Source organism: Hemiscyllium ocellatum, chromosome 13 (assembly GCF_020745735.1).
Source record: "Hemiscyllium ocellatum isolate sHemOce1 chromosome 13, sHemOce1.pat.X.cur, whole genome shotgun sequence".
Taxonomy (NCBI): domain Eukaryota; kingdom Metazoa; phylum Chordata; class Chondrichthyes; order Orectolobiformes; family Hemiscylliidae; genus Hemiscyllium; species Hemiscyllium ocellatum.
The window spans coordinates 13,999,313-14,016,915 of NC_083413.1; the positions used below are offsets into that span (position 1 = coordinate 13,999,313).

Here is a 17,603-nt window from a genome sequence, read left to right on the forward strand (position 1 = left end):
TGGACTTGTTGGGCCAAATGACCTGTTTCCACACTGTAAGGATTCTAATACTTGTAACTGCAGTTTGAGGTTTACTATATGTTAGCCTGTATAACAAATGCCACAAAGAGTCAGGCTCTGTTGAGACAGATGTCCAAAAGTTGATTTACGACATTATTTACAAGGCTATAATATCAGAGATATACAAAAGAGCCTGGGTCCCATGTTTACGTTACATGCGCATAACTGAATGACTATATTGACTGCATGACACAGACAGAGTGACTGAAAGTGAGTCGCATCCCTTCGTAGTGGGATCTCACATGTCCTGAGGACCTGTTTAAAAGGACGCAACGCCAGGTTATAGTCCAACATCTTTCTTTGGAATAACAAGAGCAGTGCTCCAAAAGCTTGTACTTACAAATAAACCTGTTTGGAAGTAACACCAAATAAGCTGGTGTTGTGTGATTTTTAACTTTATCCACCACAGTTCAACACCGGCACCTCTACATCCTGAGGATATATAACTGTCTTAAAGTTACAGGTCTGTCTGATCGGAAATCTATGTCATAATACAATACTTTTGGAACTGAGACTAGCTTTGAATAGTTAAAATTATTTATTTACTTTCATTTGAATGTAACAGAATGCCAACTACAATGAGTTTGATTTATTTCCGTCAATACAAGACACCGTAATGTTATAATATGTTAAAAAAAAAGTTGCTAATCTGCTCTGCTTTATTGAGTCACATTGTTTGATTTCATGCTAATTTCACGCTAACATTTCTGCCCTGTTTTATACATTTATTGAAATTCTGTACTGCCTACTATTAAAATTCTCTTTGTTCAAAAAACTCTAGCTTTTAGCCGAACTGAATGTCCAAGAGCAGAATTTGTTGACCCAACATTGACATTCATGCAACACAAACACCAGTCACTAACCATCTCTGAAGAAAGAGAATCTAACCATTGCCTCTTGACATTCAATGGCATAACCAATCACTGAAATCCCCCACTATCAACATCCTGAGGTTACCAGTTTAGCAGTTGAAGAAGGCATCTTACCATCACCGTTTCCATGGTAATTAGGGATGAGCATTAAATACCGGCCCAGCCAGCAATGTCCACATCTCGTGTGCGAATGCATGAAACTTTTTTAGCTACATGCTGTCAGCAGAATAATTCTGCAACTCTAGTTAGCTCCTCTCAGGATCAGTCACGATGGACAGATCATCAGGTGGTTGTGAAGCAAGGCACTGCTTCACAGCTACCTGTCGAAAGAGCAGAGCTTTGAAAATTAGTGCGTCCAAATAAACCTGTTGGACTATAACCTGGTGTTGTGTGATTTTTAACTTTGTCCACCACAGTCCAACACCGTTCAGAGTTATCCTGAGGTACCTCTCTAACAGGACTGAGGGTGTGCCTCCACCACTGCAGCAGCTCACAAAAGCAGCTCTCTACCACTTTCTTGAGGGCAATTAAGGACAGGTAGCAAATTTTGACCCTCCTAGTGATGTCCACATCTCTGGATGAATTTTTAAAAAGCCACAGGCTAAATCATAGAAAACGTTACACTAAATAACATGAGAATTGCCTAACTGTATACTGGATAGCGTGCATGTAAACTTATATGCCAGTTCTTAGGGTAAGACAGATTGCAATGGGATCGATCTTTGATGGAGCGCTGAGTCTCTGGATTCCTCAAAAGTGTTAGTCATAATTATCGGCCATCTGAGCAGGCAAACTTGATCTTGGGTTTGGTGTCTCATTTAAAAGTGGCAAAGTTTGCAGAGCTTCGAAAATGTAAGTTATTCAAATTAAAGAGAGACCTTTTCATTGTGTGATTCGCATGTTTGCGTGCTAACTCTTACTCTCTCCGTGTAGCTGTCCATTTTGTAGTCGATTGTCGGGGCAAAATAGCAGTCAGTGGTCACCAAACAAACAAAGCTCCTGGCTCCTTCCCCTGCAGTCCACAGAATGTCAGAGAGTGCAGCTGCCAGTGCACATTCTTGTCCTTTATGGTTCACTCCAAGCAGGCTGTGAGAGAATGCAGGAAAATGTAAGGCACCAGCTGCAATCACTCCAACTGTGACCAACAAGTAGCAGATGGTAACTAAAGGGTTAGTTACTACATGGGTGCTTTAGCACCTCAGATACAGACAAAGTCAATCAATATTTGACTCAATGTTAATTAAGCTGAGCTGGATTTTATCATCTGAGGCAAACCAGTAGATGAGCGATGTTGGTGGCAGGCATTGGGAGGAAAGCCCAACCACCTCTCACCAGGATGGAATATTCGCAATGTCAGGAATGCCTCAATGGTATGATCTCTTGCACAGAAGAGATGGGCACCTAATTGAAGCAATTTATTTACCACATTCCCCCCCCCACCCCAGTTGGGAGAAGGTTCTTTTGCTTTGGCTGTCCGCCAGGTCACTCCCATTGGACTCTCTGGTTTTGGTTGCAGGGGAGTGGAGGGGATGGGATTCCTGCTCCAATGCCCATCTTCCTCTCTCGCAGTAGTGCAGGTCAGTCCAGCAGCCTTGATGCTGCCATGAGGCCATTCCTCTGGTTGCCTACCTATCCCTGGCGCATATCTGACCTTCAAGAGCACCTCTTCCTCCTGCAGCCTCAAAATGTAACCCGCTGTCTCCTTGCTCTGATTCTAACCAGGGGGACACTAACTAAGGATGGGCATATTTCTGGAGGTTTCACTGCATGACTTCCCATCTGTCCCTTCAACGCTCCCCCCCACTTGCCTTTGATTCTTTTACCACCCAGTTAACCAAAATGATTATTGAAAACTTAAAAAAAAAGAGACATCATGATAAGACTGTAAGACTAAGGAGTAGAAATAGGCCATTCAGCCCATTAGGTCTGCTCCACCATTCAATGAGATCATGTTCTACGTTCCCCCAATACCTCCTGGAGTCCTCCAAGGTCGAAGCATGACAGTTACTTACAGAACTGAATATGAACAGACCTCTGAGCAGCTACACAGTAACTTGGCTTAGAGGGAGCATAGATCATAGATTTGGAGATTCTGATGTTGGACTGGGGTGTACAAAGTTAAAAGTCACACAACACCAGGGTCATAGACAACGGGTTTGTTTGGAAGCACTAGCTTTCTGAGTACTGCTCCTTCATCAGGTGGTTGTGGACACCTCCCACCGTGTACGCGGCAGGTACTCATGTGACTCGGCTAACATCGTCTAACTCATATGCTGCAGGCGAGGATGTCCTGAGGCATGGTACTTTGGTGAGACCAAGCAGAGGTTGCAGCAACGAATGAATGGACACAGCAGAACAATCAACAGACAGGAGCCTTCCCTCCCAGTCGAAGAACACTTGAGTGGTCCAGGACATTCGGCCTCAGACCTTCAGATGACCGTTCTCAAAGGCAGACTTTGAGACAGGCAACAATGCACAGTGGCCGAGCAGAAACTGATAGCCAAGTTCGGTAGCTATGGGGATGGCCTCAACTGGAATCTTGGGTTCATGTCACACTACAGGTGACCCCATTGCACTACACACACACACACACACACACACACACACACACACACCGACCCTCTCTCATTCACAAGCTCTCTCTCATATGCTCAGACATACACTCCCACACTCACACACACCCTGTTACAGAGTTATACCCCTTTACACTCACACACATGCACACACTCACTCACAGACACTCATAACACGTCCCCCTCCCACCCCTACCACACACACTCCAATGCACACATACACATAAGTTTGTGGGGTGAACTTGTACTTGCAGAATTACATTTTACTTTGCTCAAAAACTGCATGAAGCCACATAAGGTTCTGTAAATCCATTTTTTTAGATTAGAATCTGTCTGAACATTGGGGAACAGACAGTCTCACACAGGGCACTTCACATCTTCAATGCATTATCTGGGCTGACATGACATTAATTGACAAAGTTCACTTGAGAATGTAACTTTGAAAAAGTTCTGCGATTTACATACAGAAGAACTGAAACCAACATGGTCATTCTAAAAGATGAGATACTTAACAAACAATCCAGATCTTTTTCAGTATATAATTTTAGTTACTGTCAACCTTTGCTATAAATTCTGTGTCTTATGATCTTATACTCCACAAACACCTGATGAAGGAGCAGCGCTCCGAAAGGTAGTGCTTCCAAATAAACTTGTTGGACTATAACCTGGTGTTGTATGATTTTTAACCTAGATCATGATTGATCTGATAATCCTTACCTGCACTTTCCTGCCTTTTCCTCATAACCCTTACCGATTAAAAATCAATCTTAGCCTTGAATATACTGAATGATCCAGCGTCCATAACTGAAAATGTATTGCTGGTTAAAGCACAGCAGGCCAGGCAGCATCTCAGGAATAGGGAATTCGACGTTTCGAGCATAAGCCCTTCATCAGGAATGAGAGAGAGTAGCCAAGCAGGCTAAGATAAAAGGTAGAGAGGAGGGACTTGGGGGAGGGGCGATGGAGGTGGGATAGGTGGAAGGAGGTCAAGGTGAGGGTGATAGGCCGGAGTGGGGTGGGGGCGGAGAGGTCAGGAAGAGGATTGCAGGTTAGGAGGGCGGTGCTGAGTTGAGGGAACCGACTGAGACAAGGTGGGGGGAGGGGAAATGAGGAAACTGGAGAAATCTGAATTCATACCTTGTGTACCTTGTGGATCTTGTCTCAGTCGGTTCCCTCAACTCAGCACCGCCCTCCTAACCTGCAATCTCCTTACTGACCTCTCCGTCCCCACCCCACTCCGGCCTATCACCCTCACCTTGACCTCCTCCCACCTATCCCACCTCCATCGCCCCTCCCCCAAGTCCCTCCTCTCTACCTTTTATCTTAGCCTGCTTGGCTACTCTCTCTCATTCCTGATGAAGGGCTTATGCTCGAAACGTCGAATTCCCTATTCCTGAGATGCTGCCTAACCTGCTGTGCTTTAACCAGCAACACATTTTCAGCTGTGATCTCCAGCATCTGCAGACCTCATTTTTTACCCAGCCTCCATAACTCCCCACAATAAAGAATTCCACAGACTGACTAACATTTGACACACAGATTTGACACACACCCTGATGAAGAGCTTATGCTTAAAACATTGACTCTCCTGCTCCTCGGATGCTGCCTGACTGGCTGTGCTTTTCCAGCATCACTCTTTTCGACTCTGATCTCCAGCATCTGCAGTCCTCGCTTTCTCCGAAAATCTTTTCCCTCTGTGTTGCTCAGAAGAGATTTCTATTTAATCCTTGGACATTGCAGTTAATGCAGGAGGACTGATAGTCTTATTTCTAATATATGTCTGTTTGAGATGTCCTCCCCTGGAATATCCCTTGCTTCCTCCAAAATACTGCAGGTGCTGGAAATCTGAAACAAACACAGACAATGCTGGAGAAACTCAGCAGGTCTGCCAGTATCTGTGGAGAGAGAAACAGAGTTAAAATCACATTTTCAGTCCCTGCTAGGTTTCTCTAGCCATCCCAATGCTAGCTGCTTGCATGGTCCCTGCAGTATTCCCTTGGGCCTTAACTAATGCCTCTACTTCAGCTGGGATCGAAACATCTCAAAACTCATTGAAAGCAACCAATAGCATTTCAAAATTATTCTTGAACATTGACCAATAAGTCAAGATAAGAGCTTTATTTTACCAGTTAATGTTCTGGCTTTCCAATTCACTGTTTCTGGTGAACAGCAAGTACTTGAGAATATGGGCTTGCACAGCCATCTGAATAGACCTGATACCACCCTTCAAAAAGAATGAACAATTTTAACAAACATCAATCTTATCAGCATTGTTTTACATATTACAGTCCTACTAATCACACTTAACATAACATTAGCTGCTTCCCGTGGATAGTGAGAATAGAACAGATAGACATGGTCCCAGAATAAGGAACGGGGCATTTAGGATTAAGATTCTTTACCCAGGGAATTTTAGAAATTCTCTATCATAGAGGGCTGTGGAGAGTCAGTTATCGAGTAGATTCAAAGCTGAATTCAATAGATTTCTGGAAACAATGACACCAAGGGATGTGGAGAAAAATGGTCTCAAGCCCACAATCTGTTTGAATGGACAGAGTAGGCCTGGTGAATCATGGAATCCCTACAAGGGGAAGCAGCCACCCTCTAAAGGAGATCTCGCCCAGAACCACTCCCATCATTTCCCATGGCTAATCTACTTAACCCGTGCATCTTTGGACTGTAGGAGGAAACTGGAGCACCCAGAGGAAACCCACACAGGCACAGGGAGAATATACAAACACCACACTGTCACTTGAGGGTGAAGTTGAACCTGGGTTCCCTGGAGCTGTGAGGCAGCAGTGCTAACCACTGAGCCACCATGGTGATTGAAAAGCCTGTTCTTGCTCTTATATCCAATATTGCTCCAGATAAATGGGTGCTTTTAGACGATCAAACCACAACCTTCACCAACTGGATGACGAAACTTAATTGGAATTTCTGAAAAAAATCTTTCTCAAAGAATGTGAAAGTTGACACTGCTGAAATGAATTGTATTAATGCAGTTAACAGGAAGTGCTTGAGGGCAAAGGGAATAGGTTGCAATGATAGATGTAGATGAGAAAAGATTGGAAGGAAATCAATAGAACAAAATTAATCAGCACAGGCTGGTTAAACTGAGGGATCTTGTGGCACAATGGGATTATCACTTTGGTTGTATCAGGCCTCTGTTGTAATTTAAGAGTTTTATTTGCCCATGAGCTGTCAGGAGTTAGGGTCAGTAGTCATGACAGAGTGTAAATCTGGCATTCTGAATCAATAGAAATAAAAATCAGGTATGTTTCTATAAAGGTGAGCAATCATAACACAAGTTAATGCTCAGGCATGAAGTTTAACATTTATTCTGGAGTCTTCATTTGATAGCAGGAGACTTGGTAACATAGTGGTAATATCAGCGGGTTAGTATCTCAAGGCCCAAGCCAGTTATCTGGGGCCTGGGTTTGAATCCCATCATGGATGCTGGTGGTGTTTAAGTTGAGTACAGCTCTAACTGAATCTATATTTTTCTTTTTGGCAAAGAGCAAGCTACATTGACCTAATTTTAGAGGGGTTTTATTGCTGTGAGATCCAGTGAGATTTCTCATTGTACCTTAGCAAACGTGTCTCATTAACTACCTACCCACTTATGGAGTCCGATAGTAGCCCCATACTTTCGTGCATCGTTCACAGAACAACTCATCATTTGCCTGATGTCCACTGAAAATACAGTATCCTTTGTGTCTGTACCATCTTTAAAAGGCCATGGTACTCCTGGACATTCATTGGCACACAGCATTGCCCTAACCAACATCATTATGGCACTGCAAAAACCAAGCCACGCTACTCATGGCACATATGTGGCTTTGTTGGCACTCCCTTGGACGTACATCCCCATTCTCTCACCCTCACTGCTGTTTAACCACCCAGTTTACCTGTCCATAGCTACACGCTGTCTAAACATTCCCTTGAAATCACTGCTACCCTGTCCTCAATGCCCATGGGCATATATCTGGTCTTTGTCCACTAGAGGAACATCACATCTGGAGATCAATCAGACAATTCCAAATAGGAGTGTTAATTTACAGCTGGCAAAAATGAACACAAACTAAATGCCTTGAGGGGGGCGGTTCACCCCCACAATGTAAATCAGGAGCTGCATCGTGAGCAATGACTGTTTTACATTCCATGTTTGTCTGCTTCACCCAGCTCTGAGTGACTGGGACCGGGGTAGATGAGGGTGGGGGTAGAGGGTTGCAGGGTTAGGAGCTGGGGCAGGATGTCAGTCAACTCTTGTCTGCCTTGTGGTGCCTGATGCTGCTGAGCTCTGGCATCCACAAGGAGAGCTTCCACGTCCTCAATCTCCACCTTCTCCTCCTTTTCGGATGACTGTTCCGCCTCCCTCAGCTCCTCAGCATCTAACATGGAACGGTATTGTGAAACTTGAAAGGGCTCAGAAAAGATCTCCAAGGATGTTGCCAGGGTTGGAGGATTTGAGCTATAGGGAGAGGTTGAATAGGCTAAGGCTGTTTTCTCTGGAGCATTGGAGGCTGAGGGGGTGACCTTTTAAAGGTTTAAAAAATCATGAGGGGCATGGATAGGGTAAATAGACAAAGTCTTTTCCCTGGGGGCAGGGAGTCCAGAACTAGAGGGCATATATTTAGGGTGAAAGGTGAAAGATATAAAAGAGACCTAAGGAGCAACATTTTCACACAGAGGGTGGTGCATGTATGGAATGAGCTGCCAGAGGAAGTGGTGGAGGCTGGTACAATTACAGCATTTAAGAGGCATTTAGATGGGTATATGAATAGGAAGGATTGAGAGAGATATGGACCAAGTGCTGGCAAATGGGATTAGATTGGATTAGGATATCTGGTCGGCATAGATAAGTTGGATCGAAGGGTCTGTTTCCATGCTATACATCTCTATGACTCTATGATGTCACCTCACTTCCTGCTCCAATTGTGCCGGGCACAGCACACTGTCTGGATTCCAGTGGCAGTTTCTCTGACCCCTAAACCAGACTGGTGAAAGCAGTGGAACCCCACCATCTGCTCCATCTTGGGGCTTGCCCAAGGGACAGGCAGCATTGCATCTGTGCTGGGGGTTACACAATGGTCTTGTGAGGCATGGTTGCAGTAGGTCCCCATTGTTCCCCAGTAACCAGCCTTGCAAAGGCACCTGGACCCTCAAACCCAGCAGGAACATAACAGTTCTCCAGGATGTAGGAGTATTGGCAGCTGCCTTTGGAGTGGGCACACACCTCCAGGACGTGGTAACGTTGATCACAGACCACCTGGATATGAATGGAATGGAACCTTTTCCTGTTGATGAATTCCACAGTGTTGTACTACTGCGCTCTCAGTGCCATGTGTGCGCAGTGGGTGGCACTCTGCCTCTTGAGGAGGGGGGAGCAGAGGCGGGGTTTAGGGAGGGGATGCCAGATATGTTCCTGAATCCTGTAGGTGGCACAGTGGTTAGCACAGCTGCCTCACAGCGCCAGATGCCCGGGTTCAATTCCTGCCTCAGATGACTCTCTGTGTGGAGTTTGCACATTCTCCCCGTGTCTGCGTGGGTTTTCTCCAGTTTCCTCCCACAATCCAAAAATGTGCAGGGTAGGTGAATTGGCCACGTTAAGTTGCCCGTAATGTTTGATGAAGGGGTAAATGTAAGGGAATGGGTCTGGGTGGGTTGCGCTTTGGCGGGTCAGTGTGGAATTGTTGGGCTGAAGGGCCTGTTTCCACACTGTAAGTAATCTAATCTAATCTACGGCCCGGCTGCAGCACTGAACTGACCTTGTCATGGGGAAACAAAATGAATCAGTGTGACCTTGCAGTGATGGCTCCGGTCACTGTCCTGAAACATTTGTGGGGAGTGTGATTGGGAGATTGCACTCAGTCACCCAGCCCTGGAAGGAGTGAGTGATATCAAAGATCATACTGGCAGGGACCTTCACAGGAGGAGGATGGTCCCCCACTCCCACAGGACTCAGGTCATTCACGTACACAGCCTGGATTACCACTGAGACTAGCCCACCCCCAGTAGAGGGAGAATGGGCTGTTCCTGCTGTGGGGAGAAAGTGAGGACTGCAGATGCTGGAGATCAGAGCTGAAAATGTGTTGCTGGAAAAGCATAGCAGGTCAGGCAGCATCCAAGGAGCTCAGAAGGGCTCATGCCCGAAACGTCAACTCTCCTGCTCCTTGGATGCTGCCTGACCTGTTCCTGCTGTGGGCCCTACATATCCTGAGGAAACCAATGGTTGTGACTCCTTCCAGAGCACCTCATCCTCCATGGTGTCCTGCTCTTGATGCTGGGATTGGGGTCAGCCCTGCTCCTCCTGCATCCATCTTCTTAGCAAGACCCACACAGCGACTAACATCCCAGAAGGAACTGCCTGGTCATCAGCTACCCCCTCTGAGCCTCCCCTTTTACCCCCCACTACACCAACAGCCTCCAGCTGTTCTCTGTGAATCCTGACATTACATGTTAATGATGCTCCTCTACGCTCCCCTAGAGGAAGATATAGTGTTCACCATTTCCAATGTATCGTACCCTCCGATGCTATTCGGCCCACCCTTCATGCACCTTGAGATGCCCTACATCACTGTCCTTGTTTCCATCTCCACAATTGTACCTGCTTCCTCACCTCCAGCCTTGACCACCCCACACTTAATGCCCCAAGCTCCCCCCCAACTCAATCCCCCACCCTCCCCACACATTTTAGCAGTAATCCCCCAACTGCCCCTTTCAGATACCCTCTGTACTTTTCTGTCTGGACCCTCTGAGGGCTACATTCACCCCAAACCATGAGCAGCTTATAGACATGACTCAGCTGAACCCTGAGCAGTTTGCTCACACACGCTACTGCCTGCCTGCTGGCCGTGTAGGACTGACTACTGCTCACTGCCCAGATCGAACAGAGACAGATCAGTGGGCAAGCTGCCGGACTGTGCCTGTGAATGATGGCAACAGGACCTCTTGACCTGACAGTGCCCTCTCCCCACCCCAAGTGGACTGAGTGCTAAACCCCAGCTGGTTTCTGACACAACCATTCGGTGCCATGTATTTGCCATACAGGCAGATGGTACACGTTGGGGTGGGGTGGGTTAAATTGACTTCTCAAATGCTGTTCATACAGATATCCAATCTCTGGATAGGACCCTAGTGACTAGCAAGACAAGTGGCCCATCTGTGAGTCAGTGTGAAACGTCAATAAGGCAGTGCTGATTGCCTTTGGCTCTGGTGGAAGTGCTAACAGGAATGAAACAATAGGACAAGGCCAGGTATGGAGGCTGCACACAGGCAGGTAGGCGCTATGTAAGTGAGCCAGGATAGTAAATAAACATCATTGACATGCAGCCTGTTTCAAGTCACATGTTGGGTGTCTGTCCCTGCTTTCAAAGAATCCTTACAGCTATTGAACATAGAACACAGAACATTACAGCGCCCTTTGGCCCTCAATGTTGTGCCAACCTGTGGAACCAATCTGAAGCCCATCTAACCTCACTATTCCATTTTCCTCCATATGTTTATCCAATGACCATTTAAATGCCCTTAAAGTTGGCGAGTCTACTACTGTTGCAGGCAGGAGGTTCCACACCCCCCTACTGCCCTTACTGCAATCTTTTGTTTCGTTCACTCACAGAATGTGGGTGTCTCTGTAGGGCAACATTTGTTGCCCCCATCCCTAATTGCCCAGAGGGCAGTTAAGAGTCAAGTACATTACTGTGGGTTTGGAGTCACATGTAGGCCAGACCAGATAAGGATGGCAGATTTCCTAAACGGGTTTTTCCCAACCATCAACAATGATTTTCTGGTCATCTTTGGATGCTTAATCCTAGATTCTTCATTGAAAAATTAAATTCCACCATCTGCTGTGGCAAGATTTGAAGCCGGGTCCCCAGAAAAATAACTGAGTTTCTGGATTAAAAGTCTAGTTAAAAAAACCACTAGGCCACTGGCTCCCCAATGCTGGTACTCTGTTAATTAAGCAGACTACAAATGGATTGGAACGGTGCCATAATGGTTGTAAGGGCTAGCAGTTGTCATATGCCAATGTCTCTGGACAAGAAAGGGTGTGAGTAGGTGGTGTCTGAGGATCCTCCCTTGATTCATGCCATTTGGTGGTGGAAAACATGGAGCCCCCCCTCCACCCCACCCCCGCCAAAAAAGTTACCAGGTACCCCCTCGAAGTTACATGATGAGATTTCTCAATATCCAGCTTGTTTGGTGCATTTGGATAAGACATTTATCAAGCTCTAAACCCTCTGAACTGGCAATTGCTGCTGATTGTTCCTGATATTGAGAAAGAGCTAGATTTCAAGTGAGATTCTGCCTTAAGTCTCAGCATAGCCCACGTTGCCTGAAGATTCTGCCCCACGTCTCAACAGCGCTCGACACAAATTCTCATTGATTGCTCTAAAAATCTTTCAGTTAGGAAGGGAAATCTGTCCTATGTGTGACTCCAGACCCACAGCAAGGTAATTAGAATTAGAATCCCTCCAGCGTGGAAACAGACCATTTGGCCCACCAAGTCCACCCCAACCCATTCCCCTGACTAATGCAGCTAGCCTACACACCCCTGAACATTATGGGCAATTTGGCATGGCCCATTCACCTAACCTGCACATAGAATATGCAAATTCTACACAGACAGTTGCCCTAAGCTGGAATCAAACCCAGGTCCCTGGTGCTGTGAGGCAGCAGTGCTAACTATTGAGCCACCGTGCCACCTTTAATGGTTTTTTAGCTGCCCTCTGAAATAGCCTATCAAGCTGCTCAGGTCAAGGGCAATTAGGGATGGAGCAACAAGTGCTGAGGATGACAGCAGCACCCAAATTCCAAGTCAGAATTCTTTGTTCTAAATTGTGGATGATAATTTAGCTTTATGACTTTAGACATGGTGATGGGTTTCTGTGTGTGGAGACACGTGGATGACCCCAATAAAACCAATTGATTTTGAACAATTTTACTCACCCTCTCTGCCTCCAGGGCATATGCCAGATCTGAATAGGCATCTCGGAATTTAAAGTGGGATTTCTTCCATTCATAACTGAAAACTTGAAATGCTGTTCCAAACAGAATCTTCCGTAGTGCCTATGTGGAAAAGAAATCGCTGGTCATAATGCAGCAATTGTACAGAAGTAGCGGAGATCCATTTACACCTGGGGCCTGGATTTTCACTCCTGGGTCGGGAGTGAAGATCTTGGATGATTCCCAACTTTGCAAACCTGACCTGGATAATTGGTGAATTCTCGTTCTGAGCAGGTCTGAGCAATTCTTGTTCTTAGCTAAGTTAAAGGAAGGCAATGGCCTAGCACTATTAGCACTAGACTGTTACTCCAGTGAACCAAGTAATGATCTGGGGACCTGGGTTTGAATCCCACCACGGCAGGTGGCATAATTTGAAATCTGGAACTTGAGAGTCTAACAATGACTGTGAATCCATTATTGATTGGTAAAACCCATCTAGTTCACTAATGTCCTTTAGGAAAGGAATCTACCTCCTTACCCGGTCTAGCCTACATGTGACTCCAGATCCACAGCATTATGGTTGACTCTTAACTGCCCTCTGGGCAATAAATGCTGGCCTGGCCAGTGCTGCCCTCATCCCATGAATGAATTTTTTAAAAAGGCTGTGTTGCGAGATGCGGTGCTGAATTGGCAGGCTGGCCTTCTTTGGTACACTGATGCTGTGTCGAAATTTGAAAAAAAACACTTTGAAGCATAAAGCTGTCCTTGCCAACCACACATTTCCTATATCCCTTCCCTGCCAAAGCATGCTACATCATGAGACCTACTAAATCTCATGGCCCTCATGTCTTCCATTCTAACCTATGACCTACCACCCATCCCCTGAACCTTCATGCCAAAATATGCCCTTATATCCATCACAATGGCTTTATAGCCTGATGCCAAAACTTGCCTCCTCCATACCTTTTATCTTTACAGTTACCATGCCAACTCACCCAGTATCAACCAAGGACAGACATCAGGACCCTTGCTATGATTAATTAGAGTGACAAGGTGCCTACTAATGAATTCATTACTGCAAAGTAAAGCTACTCTCATGGCTAAACAGAAACACAGCATTTAATTTCCTTCAATCCATTAAAAGGACAAACCGATCCATTTTAAGAACAAGCAATTGCAAATCATAATTTCACTTTAATGAGTGCACCATCACCAGGAATGGTCATTGAAACTGTGAAGTGACAAACACCCCATTGTAATAATGAAGGGTTGTGAAATCAGTCATGCAAATCAGTCCTGTAATTATAGCCTTGAGGATTATGTTAATAAACCGAATTAAATAGTAATCACTGATTTTTTAACAGGGCAGACATTTCTTAAAATAATTAAAGGGCAGAAGTTTGAAATACCTTTATACTTTGTTTCGATATCTCCTTTTACAGTTCCCTTTACAGCTCCAATGAGCTTGACAGTTTCAATGTGTTTATTCACTTTTTACACACATACATGTCTATTTTTAGCAGTCCCTAACAGCATCTTACCATTTGCAAAGGGCAGCATCCCTCACTCAAAGGGCACTTGACTTCTCTAAATGTGTTCTGGAACCAGCTCCAAAAGAGTACCTTCTTCTCCAGGATGGTATCCTACGTCTCCAAAGATTTCTGTCACTTTTTGATCCTCTATTACCACTAATAATAATTGCCTAATTCATATTTCAACCTCCCAATAGTGAAAATCAGAACAGTTTTAACATGTGCAATTTCTTTCTTGAATCAGGGACATGGAAATTAGCACCTACCCTAACTACACCCTTCCTTGTGAAAGCAGTAGGTGCTGTGTTCAGAGCAGCATCTTTCAGATTTTGTCCTCCTCCAATTTTTGCAAGAATGAGAATTACTCTGTCTTTAATAAAATTTAGGGCCCAGTTTCCAAACCCAAGACACTCAATCAATTAGCTAGCATATGAATAATAGGCCAAATAGCCTCCTTCTTTGTCAGCCACAGCATGTTTGATAAAACACTTTCACTCAAGTTCAAGTCCCACTGCAATTTGAGAAAAAAAACCTCTAAAAGCTGACACTGAGTACTGAGGACATATTACACCATCAGAGGTGCCATCTTCCAGATAAATCAATAAACTGGGGACCCTCAAAAGTAAAACAAAAAGATTCCATAGAACAGTTATGAAAAAGAACAGGGGGAGACCGGTCAATATTTATTCCTCAACCAACATCATAAAGGCAGCTTATCTGGTCTTTATCACATTGTGCTCAATGTGGGGGCTCTGCAGTATGCAGATGAGCAGCTGCATTTCCCATATTACAGTGGTAATGGCATTGCGAAATAAATCGGAAACTGAAATTGTAGTCATGATGTGGAGGTGCCGGTGTTGGACTGGGGTGGACAAAGTTACAAATCACACAACACCGGGTTATAGCCGAACAGGTTTCATTAGAAGCACTAGCTTTCGGACTGCTGCTCCTGACAACCACCTGATGAAGGAGCGTCGCTCCGAAAGTTAGTGCTTCCAATCAAACCTGTTGGACTATAACCTGGTGTTGTATGATTTATAGCTTAATGTAACCCCATCAGCATATCCCTCTAGAACTTTATCTTGTTATGTACTTACACAACTTACACTTCACTGGTTCAGTAAGATTGAACTCTGACAGGAAGGAGGGTGACCAACTAGGATCAGAATTGGGCACACTTGGCTGTTTTGAAGCTACATCCACTAGTTTTGAATGAATTCGGACTTTTAATGTTGCTGGGATCCATCTCACACAGTAAATTGGTGTGGCTGGAAAACCAAACATGTTGGTACACTGTGCATACACTACATGGAATTATAGAGCAGCGATAGGGGCCATTTAGTCCATTGTACTCATGCTAGCTCTTTAAAAGAGCTATCCCTTGCTTCTTCCTGTAGCCCAATATTCTTCAAATATAGGGATAGGCTGAATAGGCTGGAGCTATTTTCCCTGGAGCATCAGAGGCTGAGGGCTGACTTTATAGAGGTAGTTGTTAATTTTTACTTTAAATAGTGACTTCAGGGATAGTTCTTTAACTCTCGAATTTTAACATATTATAGGACAAGTTATATCATTTCTGTATTGCAAGTTTAAATGTGGTGGTTGGGAACAATAAGGTAACAGCCAAGGTCTTTTCCTTAGTGTAGGGGAGTCCAAACCTACATGGCATAGGGTTAAGGGAGAGGAAAGATTTAGAAGGGACCTAAGGAATAACTTTTTCATGCAGAGGGTGGTGCATGTATGGAACATGCTGCCAGAAGAAGTGGTGAAGACTGATACAATTACATTTAAAAGGCATCTGGATGGGTATATGAATAGGAAGGGTTTAGAGGGATATGGGCCAAATGCTGGCAAATAGGACTAGATTAATTGAGGATATCTGGTCGGCATGGACGAGTTGTATTGAAGGCTCTGTTTCCATGCTGTACAGCTTTAAGATTCGATATGTCTAAGACTGTTTTGAAAGTTACTACTGGATCTGCCCAAGTGGGTGGTGTATTCCAGATCACAGCAAGTTTCAAAGAAGAAAGTTTCTCCATTCTCTACCCCTTTAATTCTGAAGCAGTTACACAGATAGGTTAATGATCAGTCTGTAAGAAAATGTGAAAGATCAATCCTGCAGCATGCTGTTTCAGATTCTGCTTTGCTCATGACTAATTGTCGAACCAGCATGCTAGCTACAGAGAAATACTGAACTGGAGAGCAAATCCTGGTTGCACTTCAAGATGGATGCACTGGGTGTAAGGGCTTGATGTTATTCTAACATTTTTAATTGACTGTATCATGCACAACTTGACTGAGTGAACTAGGGCTCTGACTGAGTGAACAACCGGGAGTTGGCTCCATCCTCTGCTATACACTCAATGTCATTGTTTAAGGGTGACATGGCGGCTCAGTGGTTAGCACTCCTGCCTCATAGCACTAGGGTCTCAGGTTCGATTCCAGCCTCGGGTGACTGTCTGCGTGGAGTTTGCCCATTCTCCCCGTGTCTGCGTGGGTGTGCTCCGGTTTCCTCCCACAGTCCAAAGATGTGCAGTTCAGGTGAACTGGCCATGCTAAATTGTCCATGGCGTGAGGTGCATTAGTCAGAGGGAAATGGGTCTGGGTGGGTTACTCTTCGGAGGGTTGGTGTGGACTAGTTGGGCTGAAGGGCCTGTTTCCACATTGTAGGGAATCTAATCTAATCTCAAACTGTATAACACAATAGCTGCTGTTGTTTCAAGATGACTGTACCATGCATAGTGATAGAAATAGTTGCACTGACAGTTCTGAGATATTATTTTGCTAGGTTTCCATTCTCTGATTGCGCATCCACACAAAAAGGATCTTGAAATTATAATAAATGTTCCTATCTGTACTTCAGTGGGAACTGAATGCACTGCAAAAAGCCTCTGAGGCAGACTGAACATTGACTAAATTGGGGAACAGGTTGAAAATGAAGGAATGCCAAGATAGCAAGGAAATATTTGTGGGTGCCGGGGATCAGTGGTAGGGCCCTGCTTACACTGCAGATTGAGTACTTGGAAGGGTGGACAAAGAGCCTGCTAAAGTTGTTCGATTTTTGCAGATAATTTGAAAGCATGGGGATTTTCACACAGTTTTTTCAGTCTTCCTCTGTAATGCTTCTCTGTAGGTAGCACTTATCTCCAAGTCAGAATGTTCTGGGTTCAATTCCCATTCCAGAGCTAAGGTTTAGTTGAAGTATTTACTGAGAAGAAGCTTGAAGCTGTGAGGATGGCAACGAGAATTGAAATGACTGGCTGTAAAACCCAAGACAAGACAACCTCAGACTGGGATCTGATGACACTGATTGCAAGAATGCAGCAGTCATTTCCAATTCAATCACACCTTTCCAGGGCCACACTTATTGACTTTGATCTCCAGCATCTGCAGTCCTCACTATCTCCCACTTATAAAGTGTCCCTTCTCTGTCGTTTCTTTCTCCAGAATAAATAAAATAAATTCTTTTACAAAGCAATTGCCAATGGCCACTTCCATAACCTCTGTCATGATGTACTTGATGAACCTGTCACTTTCATAGCTTAGAAACATTCAAGTGAGTTTCTTTTCTCATCTTTGTCAGCTGAAAGTACAGAAAGTCCACACAGACAGTGGCCCAA

At 44.8% G+C, this 17,603-nt stretch overlaps 1 protein-coding gene across 1 annotated transcript in view; it reads right to left on the reverse strand.

The window, feature by feature from the left end:
* mindy4b (MINDY family member 4B) overlaps positions 1-17,603 on the reverse strand; it is a 90,946-nt gene that overhangs the window by 18,457 nt on the left and 54,886 nt on the right. Inside the window, exons 5-7 of the mRNA XM_060834016.1 lie at positions 12,455-12,574; positions 5,632-5,729; positions 1,853-2,018 (exon numbers count right to left, since the gene is read on the reverse strand). Of these exons, the coding sequence (XP_060689999.1) occupies positions 1,853-2,018; positions 5,632-5,729; positions 12,455-12,574 (384 nt within the window). The remainder of the gene's footprint in view (positions 1-1,852; positions 2,019-5,631; positions 5,730-12,454; positions 12,575-17,603) is intronic.